The sequence below is a fragment of the Primulina huaijiensis genome, chromosome 8, assembly GCF_012295235.1.
Source record: "Primulina huaijiensis isolate GDHJ02 chromosome 8, ASM1229523v2, whole genome shotgun sequence".
Classification (NCBI taxonomy): Eukaryota; Viridiplantae; Streptophyta; class Magnoliopsida; order Lamiales; family Gesneriaceae; genus Primulina; species Primulina huaijiensis.
This window is the reverse complement of record NC_133313.1, coordinates 818,874-833,105: the sequence shown is the minus strand read 5'-3', so window position 1 is coordinate 833,105 and position 14,232 is coordinate 818,874. Positions and strand designations below refer to the sequence as shown.

General features: G+C 37.3%; 3 protein-coding genes and 1 pseudogene across 12 annotated transcripts in view; 1 reads left to right on the top strand and 3 right to left on the bottom strand.

The window, feature by feature from the left end:
* The window catches only part of LOC140982990 (pentatricopeptide repeat-containing protein At3g53360, mitochondrial-like), a 30,741-nt gene extending 25,359 nt beyond the window's left edge, over positions 1-5,382 (top strand). For 8 of the 10 annotated variants that reach the window (XM_073449819.1, XM_073449818.1, XM_073449817.1 and 5 more), the window contains one exon: positions 5,176-5,382. The gene's annotated coding sequence lies outside the window, so the exon portion shown is untranslated. Of the gene's footprint in view, positions 1-5,162 lie in introns of all 10 variants that reach the window. The other 2 variants (XM_073449807.1, XM_073449809.1) reach the window with 2 other exon arrangements.
* On the bottom strand, positions 936-1,340 carry LOC140982904 (probable carboxylesterase 16). The gene has a single exon (XM_073449687.1). The coding sequence runs from the start codon at positions 1,338-1,340 to the stop codon at positions 936-938; it is 405 nt and encodes a 134-aa protein (XP_073305788.1).
* Positions 5,383-5,552: 170 nt separating the features above from the next.
* Positions 5,553-7,292, bottom strand: LOC140982903 (UDP-glycosyltransferase 76B1-like). Its single transcript, XM_073449686.1, has 3 exons — positions 6,923-7,292; positions 6,624-6,833; positions 5,553-6,537 (listed from the first exon to the last, which is right to left on the bottom strand). The coding sequence occupies exons 1-3, from the start codon at positions 7,290-7,292 to the stop codon at positions 5,645-5,647; spliced, it is 1,473 nt and encodes a 490-aa protein (XP_073305787.1). The 3' UTR covers positions 5,553-5,644.
* A 5,114-nt stretch (positions 7,293-12,406) lies between these two features.
* Positions 12,407-13,496, bottom strand: LOC140982231 (uncharacterized; annotated as a pseudogene).
* Between the last annotated feature and the right edge of the window lie 736 nt (positions 13,497-14,232).

The following is a 14,232-nucleotide window of genomic DNA, read 5'->3' as shown; positions in this document are numbered from 1 at the left end:
TGTATATATATATATATATGTATGTATAAAAGGCTCAAACTACCATAAGATTGTTGAGAATTAAATATTACATCAATTGGAAATATAACACTAAAACCTCGTACATTTTATCAATTCGGGGAAGGTCAGGAAGGCGTTAGACAAGTACCTATTTGGTTTGGTGTCACCTTTAGAAGTTCACGCTACTATGGAAGACGATGGCTGTCTGTAAAAGCTACAGAATCTGAACTCATATCACAAAACTGGCAGTAACCTGAAAATGCCATTGCGCGAAATTTCTAAAATTATTCAACTATTTGTCAAGCCAATTTGTTGCCGTGAGGGATAATTCGACCTGGCTAAATCCAACGGACCATTTGTGAACTACGTGTAGGGTTCATACATTTTTTTTTCTAGCTGACCCCACTTACAAAATACATGTGGTCCATTTGATCTGGCCTTGGCCTAAGGCCAGGTCTGAATTCCCCCTGCCCTATTCGACTTGTTCAGTCTTGTTCTTGTCTAATCTGACGGGAAAATAAGCAATCTGTATCAAAATTATAATGGATGAAGAAACATCAAGACTTCAATCCCTCGAAACTACTGAATTTAGAACGGAGAACCACGTAGAAAGATAAAATATACAACCATTTCCCTTGTTTATGTACAAAGAAGAAGCTCAATGTCCAAAAGAATAAAAATAATGTGGTTCACCTTTAACCAACCTGCTAATGTATTTCTTACAAGCTCAAATAGCATGAAACTTCGGGAAAAAAAATTCTGACATCCATATCTTCCAGTCACTCCACCAGAATTTGAGTTAAGCAATGCTCTTGAGATTTTAGCTCCCTGGTGTTAGTTTTCTCTCCAAATTGCAAGAGAAAAAGTAACAGTGGTTTGTTGTATGTTCACGGCATTTTTACAAGTCATTGTAGATGTATCCTATTTTGGTTTACTCAGTAAGAAAACTCGTAGCCTCTCAGAGATATGTACTTCTTGACCCATATAGCAATGTCCTCAGAGCAGGCCTGTGATTGGGGGGTTTTGAGGAGTAACTCAAGGGTTGCAAATTCATGAATGGCATCTTTGTAATCAAGAAGAGGGGCATCCACGTTGACCTTTCGCAGTGCCTCTGAGTATGCAATGGCTCGATCACGCATCAAATCGTGTTCAGCAACTACTGTGAGCGTTGGGGGCATGTTCTTCAGAGGCACCCCTCCTGCAGCCACAAGAGGGTTGGCAGCCGGGTGGTCCAAATTAAATTCTTCCTCTGGCAGGAAGAGTTTCCATGCAAGAAGTGACATGGATTTGTCGTACAGATAGGAATTACTCAGTTTGATCTCGGAACGAGTCGGNCGCATCGTAATATCATCATCTATATCAAAATAGGAGCGTCTTCACAAATTTTTTAATCGCTTCGCGTAACTGAAATCAACATCATCTTCATATATTTTTATAGTAACCATACTTTATCCTTTATATGTGTTGCCCGTTGCTTTCTGTATATTTGTAGGGGAATATGATTTACGCTGTTATGTTCTCAAATGTGATTTCCCAATTAAAAATCTTGTTGCACACCAATAAAACCTACTTGATTTGTAATCCACTGGTAAAGAGAATAAACTCCAACTATGTTAATGTCAACCCAAGCTTCGAACTTATTGTCCAAACAAGGTATGTGATTACTGAATTTCAAGCTATCCGACCAATGATGCCAATGGATATCAACTTCAAGAGATTTAATGAAATCACTCCTAAGCTTAATGCAAATGAAGACCAACGTAAGATTCATCTTCGACAATTATTTCAAAGTGTTTTCAAAAAAATGCTTCATTAACTTTGTGATACCTTTGCATATATAATTGGTTTTGTCAAAAACGTTAGACCACTTCGTAATTTCAAGAGACCGAAGACTGGAACAATTGGACATTTAAGAGAAATCGTCCTCATGAATGAACGGTTATTCATGATAAACAATGACTAAATACACCTACAAAAATCCTTTTCTTTGCTACTGTTCTTTACCCATTTTCTGGTGCATACTTTTAATTGTTATATTTTCAACAAGTACGAAACTATAGATATTGGATTGTAAGATGATTTAGCTGTCAATGAAGGACAATTGATGAAAAAAATAAGGCTCATGCACCTATTGCGGCTATATGCAACCTCAGAATGCAAACACACAATAGTTATACTAACCATCGACTCTCTTTATTGTTTTATCATGCTTACAAATAAGAACTCTCATTTCTGCTTTCGATGTTAGATGTTTCTCAATTGAAATCTACATCAACAACATACGTTATACTCAATCCACAATGCTCCAGAGCAGTTGAACTTACCGAATCGTAAGATCACTTTTGATATCTTTTCATTGTGAAGCATTGCATCTATTTGTAGCTATGTTTCAAGTTCATAAACTTTTGCCCCGGTCTAATATATGCATCTAAAAGAAACGGTTCGTTCGCGTGTCGTGTAGAAGATTTAGGACGCTTATATTTTGTTACTTAATGAGATATTCCCGGTCTTCATTTATGTTATAACATAACGGGATATAAACATCAGGTTGCACGCGACTGACACTATACATGGAGTGAATGAATTTTGGACCAAGAAAAAGTTTGCGGAAGCAGTCGAAGTAACTCTAGCACAACTCGTCAAAAAAATAAACACGCTGGCTGAGGTATTCTTTGTTTCGAAATCATTGCATCATATTAAACACTTTCTATATCTTAACTATGAAATCAACAAACACTACGACTACATTATTGCACATAAAGAATAAAATTTTGTTTACGAGTTTGTGCGAAGCAGCGGGGAAATTATGCTACTGACTTGGTCTATCTCATTTTTAGTATAGTTCCATTTATCAATTCTCTTTTAACTATTTAAATTACATTGTAAAACACCAAGAATAAGAACCAAAATTCTACATACTTTCATTCATTTTTCAACATTTATGATGACCCTTGTTCACTTATATCAACTTTGTGCTCTCGAAATATTATGCATGAAAATATAAAATATCATAAAAAAATATATGAACAAAATAACTAAATCTGGTCTCTCTGTTTTGTTTAGAACAACTACTACTGTGTTCAGGGAACAATAAAGAAGATCGAAAACAACTCATCTCCGTTTTATGATGCGTGCAACCATTGTAACAAATCAGCAACAAAGACAACAAGTGGAATGTCTTGCCTTGACTGTACAAATATACCCATTGAAATAGTTCAAAGGTTTTAATTAACTCTACTTTCAATCTTTGTTAAATATATCCGGATTACTACATACAATGATGCGCCTGTTATATACAATCTCAGGTATAAACTTACTGTGTTGATTGAAGATGGAACTGGAATCGCAAAAGTAACTATGTTTGGAGAAATTGTCACATTGTTCATTGGGCGTCCTATTGAAGAATACATCAAAACCCGCAATAAGGTAGGAAAAACAACGTATAAAATATGTTTACTACTTATCACAAAAAAAAACATTTTTACCTCATCATATCATTTGCAAGTATATAATATAACGTTTATAAATCTCACATATGATACAGGACATCGATGATATCATCACTCCCAACATAGAGAGCCATAGATTTCTGTTAAAATTGGATAGGACTGTCACAAACAGTGAAGACATGGTTTCAATAATTGTGAAAGTGTTCAAAAACCACGCCAGATTCACTCCAAAAATATCCAAACAAAAAAACAAAGATCGTTAAGAAAGCTAAATAATGCAAGCAAAGAAGGATCAAAGAGCTACGCTTTCACATCTTCGAAGAGAAACATTCCCGGTAGAAGTGAATCACACGACACTAATATAGAATTTGAGGATGACGAGCTTCTTAAGGAGTATACAAAACGAATTAAGCGATGGACTTCATGCAAAAAAACAAACAATGCTTCTATGACGACCAAATAACGGAGACGTTAAGAGATTTCTCATTGTGTTATCATCACTCGTTTAACTTTTTTTAAGTACTTGTTTCACTTTTTATTTAACTACTTTTTATATTTTTTGTCTTATTTGTGTGAATTCAACATATCATATAATATAATTAGTTATAAAAAAAAATCGTTTTATTGTCTTAAAATATCTCGGGTTCATTATTATCACACGTGCAACGCACGTGCATCTTCCTAGTAAATATATATATNTTATTGCACAGTTAAATTTTGGGTACTATTCTGTTACTTATTTTGTTTTTTGTAGTTTTGGTCATAGTTTGATATAAAATGATGGTTGTGCTTTTGATTCATGCTTGTATAGGTAAAACTTTCTAGAGTTCTATAGAAAATAAAACCAGTTCTACCTCTAAGTACAATCAAAATAACATTTAAAGACGCCTACGAGAAAATGAAACATATATATATATGCCTGTGTTTATGTGTGATCAAAATTTAAAGGTAACCAATAATTCGAGATGCCATCAATAAAAAATAAGGACAATGTTGTTGCTCTATGAAACTTCATCTATTAATTGGAAGAGCTATTTCGTTAAATGTACAGTTAAGTCCATGTGGCTGTTGTTAGGCTTGTGTAGTTATTCCATTTGATTCATGCCTGTTTGAGGTATTGCATCTTCGTATATAAATTTTTAGGTTTACGGACACCTATGAATCAAATTTCATTTGCTCTCTGTTATAAACGATCTTTAATTTCCATGTTAAGGTTCTAATTTAATCCATTTACATATGTATTGATTTATATGTTTTTGCTGCTCTTTATAGGGTTCCTTGGGACTACTATTTTTCTGCTGGAGACCATGTATTTCAAAATTTAATGGTGGGTGGAACATGCGGAGTGGGATATGTATTCATTCGGTTTTAGAAATTATTAGCATATTATAACTATGATTGGTTCAAGCTAACATTTAGAACCTCTTTGAGTAGGTAAAATATGGGATCTCAGTATTTTATGCCTACATGAATGAATGCTCGGTACACTTGATATGGTGGATTTGTCTACACCGGAGAAGTGAGACACCGGTGCATTTGGTAGACATACAGTTGTATGCTTGTAGATGAATCAAATATTCTTTGGGTTTGCGAGCCTCGATATGAGAATGAAAAGGTACGTAGTGTTTATTGTAATTTTTGCTGTTTGTATTATACATAATTTCTTCGAAGTTCGTATAAAACAATGAGTTGATGTTTGATCTGATGAAAAAGTTCTCCAGTGCAGCAGTCTATTTTGAAGCAGAAATCTTGGATTCAAACATATGTTCAATAGCTCAGAATTTTGTGCTTATTCAACCTCTACTCAAACAAGGATCAAGACGTGATTTCCATTAGAATTATGGATGAATGATGATAATGAGGTTTGAAGAGCAATAAAAGAAAGCATCTGTGTATCTCAGTCGTGATTGAAAGTAAAGAGTTGTAACCTAAAGTTTGGGTATGTATAATGGGAGTTTTTTGTGGATGATTGATATTGATATGTCACATCCTCTCGTACTTTTTGTGGATGATTAATATTGATATGTCACATCCTCCCAAACGAAGCATTTGGGCTAACTGAATCTGCATAATGGCTTGTTATCCAACAAATATAGCAGACACTGAATCACACAACAGAAGACTAGTAGCATTTTATAAAGATAATAATTCCAAACCAGATAATGTAATCTCCTCAGGAAACAACAGTTAAAAATCTAAAGACCAGCAGATCTAAACGAAGAGATCAAATCAGATAAAGCATTTAGATATTGGCTTGAAAAACCATCTGTTTTCAAGGAAACATCTATTTTCTCCTTCAAACACAAGAGTCTTTCCCTTATTTCCTGGCCTTCTGTGTCAAGCATTATTTTTCGGATTGCTGATTCTATCTCCTCTCTTTTAAACTCATTTTCCAATTTGATCCCAAGTTTCCAGGCGTCATTTACGTATCGGGAATTCACTGTCTGATCTCCGAAAAAGGACGAGCAAATCATCGGAACACCTTCGCAAATACTCTCAAGAACAGAGTTCCATCCACTGTGAGTCCAAAATCCACCAACGGCAGGATGAGATAGCACTTCTTGCTGAGGTGCCCATTTAACAATGTATCCTCTTTGACTAGTAACCTCCACGAATTCATTAGGCAACCATTCGAGCCACTCCGAACCTTGGACTGATCCAGGCCTGACCACCCACAAGAATGGCTGCTTGCTATTTGCCAGACCCCAAGCCACTTCTCTTACACTATTTTCATCCATTGCTGCAAGACTCCCGAAGCTAACATAAAGAACAGAATGTGGTTTTTGGGTATCCAGCCAGGAAATGGAGCCTCTGTCCTGTGTCAACAAACTGCTTGACGCTGCCGAAAAGAATTTGTGAAACGGGCCTATTAAAAACGTGGGCATGCTAAAATGGTCATGGAGATTGGCGAGATTTGGCTCTTCAATATCTTGGAAGGTGTTGAAAATGAGGCCCGATGCCATCTTTGTTCCTTCAACCATATTGCGTATGATCTTCAATGCATCATTCGGGTCCGGTCTTTGAACTGATGGGATGTCTTTTACTCTAAGTGGTGGTAGCTCAGGAACTGGATCCTCCCTTCTGGAATCTGATCAACAAAGGGTCGATCTTTTCTCAGACAATATTCATAGTCTCAAAATACAGTTAAAATAAGCCCAAGAAATTTATAAAACATACCCAGANTAAAATGGTCATGGAGATTGGCGAGATTTGGCTCTTCAATATCTTGGAAGGTGTTGAAAATGAGGCCCGATGCCATCTTTGTTCCTTCAACCATATTGCGTATGATCTTCAATGCATCATTCGGGTCCGGTCTTTGAACTGATGGGATGTCTTTTACTCTAAGTGGTGGTAGCTCAGGAACTGGATCCTCCCTTCTGGAATCTGATCAACAAAGGGTCGATCTTTTCTCAGACAATATTCATAGTCTCAAAATACAGTTAAAATAAGCCCAAGAAATTTATAAAACATACCCAGATTATTATTAGAGTAGTACCCTTTTTCCTGAAGAAGAGGAAGAGTGGCAAAGGCTAAAAAGGAACAAATACTACTGGTCCTGAACACGATCCTTGGTATCCCAAGATTCTCCACCACATCTTTCGAGCAATACATCATAGCATCGGTAATTATACACGCAATATCATCATGGGTTGATAATAGCTTCCGCAAGCACTCGCGAGCGGGCCCGATGCAGTTGGTGTTGAGGAGATGGAGGACATGCAGAATTTCATGTATGGACGCTTGATCTTCCGATAATCCGTCGGGGATAAGGTGAAACGTGAAGTNCCGAATTTCGGTAACTGGACCTTTCCAAGTAATTTTCAGGCCTATGAGAAACCACATTTGGGCGTCTATTCTTTTCCGAGCAACGTTCAACCTGATGAGAAATTGGATGTGGTCAACGAGGTTGATCAAAATGGGGAGGAGAAAGATATAGGAGTTGCATTGGCTCCATATGACTTTGACAATCAATCTGTTTGCAATGTGAGTGATATCGTGGGCTACGATAACGGGAGTACTAGCTACAGTTGTGAGCCTCAATTTGATGATAAAGTTGAGGGTGCTTCCAATTTTGATGGAGTTCCCAATGAAGCTTTGGCTTTTGCTCTAAATTATCTTGGAGTGAAGGACCTTCTGTCTGTCGAAATGGTTTGTAAGTTCTTATGTTCCACAGTCCGATGTGATCCTTTGTTGTGGATGAGCATCCACATTGATCAGCCTCTTAACGAAAGGATCACGGATGATGTTCTTCTGCACTTAACAAACATGGCTCTAGGTAAGCTGCAGTGCCTGAGTTTGGTGGAGTGCCCTAGAATCACTGATGATGGTCTGGGTCGCATACTTGAATTTAATCCAAGATTAACTAAGGTCAGTTGTTCAACTTGGTGGATTACTAGTTTATATGCTTGTCGTTTATGTTGTTTGACCTTTTCCCCATTAATTCTTACTTGATTTGATGAGCACATGGAGGTTTGTAATTGACAATGTCAGTTTAGGGTAATAAATTTGAGGATGCAGATTTTATTCCATGTTTATATTCTTCTTGAATTCTGTATGGTGTGAGAAACATGTTTATTTTTCTCACATAGGATTTTACATGTGATGTAGAATTTTAAGTTTTGTGAATATGATAAACTTGTCGGTGGCTTTAGGTGTTTGACTTCTCTGATGACACAAAAAGATTAGGTGTGTTCCTAATGATGTCTTCTATAAATTTGTACTTTCATTTTAGAAAGATGGAGAACTATTATTATTACCAGCCAGTACTTAACATGTGCTTTTTTGTGTAATAAATATATTTCATATTTGTAGATAGTGGACCAATAGTCCACTTTCTGTATTTAAAAGCCTTTTCATATTTGTTATTTCACTCTCCATGTGAAATTTTAGTCACGTAAGTATGAGAACTTGTGCCTTTGGAATGTTGCGATTGTGGTTGAATTAGTTCTTGTTGAGAATTATCTGATCAGCCTGTATGCTTACTCTGATATTATCACATTCTAAATCATGGAGTTATTTGCTGTGTAGTTGTCTGTTCCTGGATGCACAAGGCTCAGTATTGAAGGTATAGTGCATAACATCAAGATGTATAACTCTAACAAAGATGTTGGAAGCATAAAGCAACTGCGAATTGGGGGATTCTATGGTGTGACACATGAACATTATGAAGAGTTGAAGGTATTATTGGGTGTTGATGGTGACAAGCTTGAAAGTCCTCACAAGCCACATTTCTATCACCGAGGGAATTTCTATCTTCCGCACGATGATGATCGTGCAATAGATATTGAAATGTGTCCGAAATGCGAAAAATTCAAGTTGGTTTATGATTGTCCGGCTACGGGTTGTCAAGTTAAAGATGATACTGCTCAAGTCTGCAGGGCATGTACGCTCTGTATTGCAAGGTGTGCTCAATGTGGCAGGTGTGTTAACGACACTGAATATGAGGAAACTTTCTGTTTGGAATTGGTATGTTCAGATTGTTTTAAGCAGCTGCTCCATTACCAAGATAGGCTGGATGAAAAAATTGACCCCTCCAGAGATCTAGATGGACCATCTGATACTTCAGTCTTCATAGGTAGCGGGTGAATGTGGTTACTTGCTAAGATGTGCCTTGAATTCTTAAAACAAGAAATCGTTTGAGCTTCCAGCTCCTTGCCGGGGTTCACATGGACTCATGCAGGTTTTTTGCTGCGTACAAGATTACTTTTTACGTTTATGCAGAAAGAAAGCAAAAAAGAGAAAATACAAAAAATAAAGGAAAAATGTAAAAGCAGAAAAAGCCCAATAAAGTTGGAATGAAAATGATTAGGAAGTAAGATTATTCAACATGGTGAACGTGATGTTTACTGGCGTGAAGTTTCTTTCTCTGGCTAATTGTGCTCTGGGAGCTCTACAATCTCTTGTGGTTCTTCAGTGGCCGGAGTTGGGGTCGACTGACATCCAGTCAGCTGCTTTTGATCTACCAAGTGTAAGTTTGATTCATTGATCCTGTACAGTTTAAGATTGGAGCTGTGCTCATGAAGTATGTGAGTTGTTGCTGATGTGATGGAGATTGGATCAACCTTCTGCAGGATGCTAGCAGTCTATATGGATTTTCATTGGCAGTATTTTGGTGCTTCCGTTTTGTTGTATATCTGTTTTGGATTTGAAATGGATATTGACCCATTGTTTTCGTATGTTGGCTTTGTTGATTGTTAACTTCTGTTAGGAGTCACGTGTACTCTTACTTTCTAAGAAACATCTTTACTACTAATTAGATAATTTTAATGTCGTATGAGTTAGTCTGGTGGTGTTCTTCTGGTTAATGTCATCACACGTTTGTAAGTAAGCATACATCACCAACAATTTCCTAATTAAGTTTTGATATTAGGCCTTGAATTACATGATTTGTGTGTGTTTCATGACTTAATATAGGTTTATTGGCTGAACTGTACAGTCTCAGGTTCTATACCGGCAATTGAAATAAAGATATCTGTAGCTTGCTCGACTAATATATGATCAAACAAAGTTCAGCTGGACCCTACTGAAAATTTGGTAATTGAACTAGAACTCATTTGACTAACACGATGGCTTTCTTTGAAGTAATTTAACGTGAATTTGAACCATGTAGTCACTTTCTACTTGAAAAAGCTCATGTCACCACGCCATGCGAGGACCTCGGGAGGCATAGCACCTAGCGGCGTATGGAAGAAATTTCAATTTAGTAGCTTTCATCATTTTGAACATGATAATGAATTGCAATATCCTCATTACAAGGCAACCATCTTTCTATACTAGTACCCAATTGGTAGAAAAAAAACCCACGAATCCAATGTGTGCAACATAAAAATTATTTTTATATATAGAAGAAATTTAAATTAATTTAAAAGATAATAAATTATTTAAATATATATTTTTTTAAAAAAAATTACTTATCTTATCCTCTTAATTATAGGATTGGAAGATTTAAAAAAAAAACTATTTTAGGAAAATAAAATCAATAAACAATATAATGATTGTTATATGTGAATTTAGTTCGGTGTCACAATGCCTCACCAAATTCGATGGTAAGAAGGTCTCTGGCTCAAAGTATTACATGAAAAAGAACTAACTGAATAACAATACCCATGGGAAAGCTTCAAATTTTGTTATTCAGTTAGTAACTTGAGACGGGACAAAGGAAAGAACAAAGTTTTCTTGATACAATCTTATGGGAAAGCTATTACCTAGGTGTTCAGTTAGTGCACCAAGATTCCAATTACCTATGGGAAAGCTTCAAATTTCCTACTGATACAATCTTACCTCGTCAGAGGCTCAGCATGGGAGGGACACTTACTTCTCGTTTATCCTAGACGAATTATACTGAAGGAAGATTTCAGCTCCAGATGCAGAGCGCTGGAAATCTTGTGCTCTGCACTATTTTCTCGCCCTGTCGCCCACTAGATAAAAGAGTGGTGCTTATTGGGAAACTCTGACAGGAACTTCGAAGCATATCTCCAATTCTGTGCTGATTTATAATGAGGCTGGTTATATTTACTTAGAACACAAAAATAAAATATGTGGGGTACATGGACAATGGGGCTTATGGGTACAATAGCTACCGTGTGAATTTGGATGGAAAGCCAACTTGCCGTTGTCCAGAAAGATACTCTCCTTTGGATCCGCTCCTTATACGTGGACAATGGGGCTTGTGGGTACAATAGCTACAGGGACTAACATCAGAGGCATGGTTGGATACTTTGCACTTGAATGGTTTAGGGTAACACGACCTTTAGTTTTCTTCTTTTCTGACAACACGACTATGATATCAGCCTTAATGTTGGAGGAACGGACTCGAGGTGTATGAGTGTATCTTAAATCCAAGTGGTCCATAGTGGTTGATTTTTTGGATATGTGATAAGACTGCATTAATTTCGAAGAAAATGGCTGAAATGAACAATGAAACCAACCATTTTAATCTTGTGGTAAAGCACATTTACGTAAATGCCGTCATCTAACAGAGAGTTCCCCGTTAGCCAAGAAAAACATAAAAACCAAGATGTAAAATATGCAGAATTATTAAAATATAATATACATCACATTCACCGTAATGCATCTGTAATGCAAAAGATTAATGTCAAAGCATATCTAATTTTACAATGGCTTGATAATACAGGAAAAATTATTTTGTAGGCAATAAGAAAACAGATACCATTCCGTAAAATCTAACTCTTCTCTATGTTATTTTGAGATTTCTTGCCGAAGTTCTTCATCCACTTGAGATTCAGTAATTTCTTCCCTAATTTGCTCTTTTCGGAGCCATCTTTTCCCTTCTTTTTAACATTCTCTGTTTCAGACGGAATAGGCTCGGGATCCCACTAATCCGCCCATGAAAGCACATTTGAGTTGTATATGTCCATCTCTCTCACGTCACTCTATGTTCCCTTTTGTTTATTTTTATTTTTCACCTTCTTTTCTTCCTTAAACTCATTGCATTGTCCAAAGAGAATCCAAGAACGAAAAAGAGAATCCAAGAACGAAAAGTCGCGATGAATCTGCATTATTGATTATTGTCTAGAGTAGCCATTTTCCAATGTGATTCAAAAGATTTAGCTCCATTGGATACGCCACAATATCAGGAAAGTGAGGCATTTGCTCTCATCCACTTGTTTTATCTGATAATCCTTAGCTGCAAGGTCCTTGTGAGAGATAGCGCAGGGTCATCTTATCGAAATGAGATGATACCCGTAAGACAATATGCCTTAATGATGTATTCAAAGATCGACATTAACCCTCACATATGGGTCCATTTTTTTTCAGTGGACCCATACGTGAAGATAAAAGCTCACCCTGGACCAAGGGTAGCATAAAATTTTCTTTTGCTGCCACCCCGACTAACAGAATGTATTCCAAATAATCCAATACCAACGGTGGAAAAAGAATGATAGAGGACAGTTATCGACGTTGGCAGAAATGCAAGGAGTTTCTCTACTCTAAAATGATAAAGAATTAACGATTGCATTTATCATGTAAGAATATTGAAACTACAGTACAAGATGTATCCATGGTGACCAAATACTACATCAATAGATACAAAAGGTGTTGGTTTTCTTCTTGTCATGTAAAAGCACTTACCGATAAAATTCTACATGGCCAGCAGTCTCCCTGCAAAGCAACTTTGCTTCACTTGCCAATTTTATGCTTTTAAATATTACAAGTCCTGTTTGTTTGTGAGTTGATGAAGGCTTGAAAGATTTGGCTTCTTCTTCTTTCCCCAATAGAAGGGATTCCCTGGCTGGAACAACATTCTCCCACCAAAATTCTCGCAAAATTCCAAGTATTAATTCCCAATATATTCCCAATATATAGTGCTTCCATTTGGTGTCCAGCAATACAAATCTGCCCAATCTCGGTCCATTGTCTCCATTTGGCCCTGCACTTGAGGCATATAATAGAACGGCATAGTTGACCATGGCAAAGCCTGCTCTGGCTTCCCTTTGTTGAAAGGACACTTTACTTCCAGGATTCCCCCTCCTGGAAACAATCCAAGAAGCCCATCTGGAGATGCACCAATCCAATCAAACCGTTCCTCGGAATGGACGGCAAACCCTAATGAACTCACATCACGACTTGTAATGCTTTTGTACCGTTCTATAGCAGCGGACTCATTAAGAACTCCCCACTCCATAGCACCCTTCTTAGAAGCCTCCGTTACTAGTAAATCCGAAGAAAATACTTTCTCGTACCATAGCTCGTATCTCCGGTTACCTTTCCAGATCCCTAATGCAGTGCTGAATGTACTAGTGGTTAGTCTATCTTTACGAAGAGCAAACCATTCATCGGAGCGTTGAGGAGCATCTGATGCTGTGATGTGTGCAATCAACACGAGAGACGACGGATAAATGAAAGGAGTGGATGAATAGATATATGGTGAAGCACAAGTTGAGAATATTCTTATAAAATCCACGGCAAACTTCCTTTTTTGAGAAAGTGGTAATGCTGCCTTATGCATACCACCGAATCTAGCTACATGGGCATTGGTCATAGCTCCACCACCCACAATCAACAACAATATATGTTCTACANGAAGCCATATCTGATGTATCAGTTGGTCATTTTTCTATTGTCAACTCTTATGAAGCGGTGGAAGATAATGTTGGTCTTTGTATTGGTTTTCTGCATTATGTTTTAGCTCAGGAGCTTTGTTTAATAGTGAGGTCTGCATCACACAGAGTCCAAATTCTATCAATATCTTCAGAAAGATATGCAAGTAGGAAAATCTCTAACAAAGGATCACATGCTTTAATAAATTTTGGGGATTTTTGTTTTGAGGAGGAACAAGATTTTATCGTTAACTTAACAGTCCCTGTATTTTGTAGCGTTGGAGACGCCGAAAATGATTTGATTACTATGTCCCTTTTGGATATTACATGTTCTTACATATCAGCAGTGTCAAACGACATGGTACAATTTGACGGAGACCGTGTCACCATACGGAGACCGATATCTCCTACCCCTCTGGAGACGACAGTAAGTTTGAAAGTTGATGAGGAAAGAAACCGTGTTTTGGCAGAACAAGGCTTCATTGAGGCTCAAGAAATGGCAGAAACAGGTGATTTAACAGGCGCACGTGCTCTTCTATTGAATCGAAGGTCGACCCTTCTTGCTTCAGCTTCTGGGCAAGCAGGTAAGTGTCGGTGGCTCGAAGCCAGAATGGAAGAGATGGGGAAAACAATGGAAAGTAGGGAGTTGTACGAACGTGATGGCAGACCCTATGCTCTTTCAAATATGCGACGGCATGCCTATCAAAGGGCCATAGCCAGAG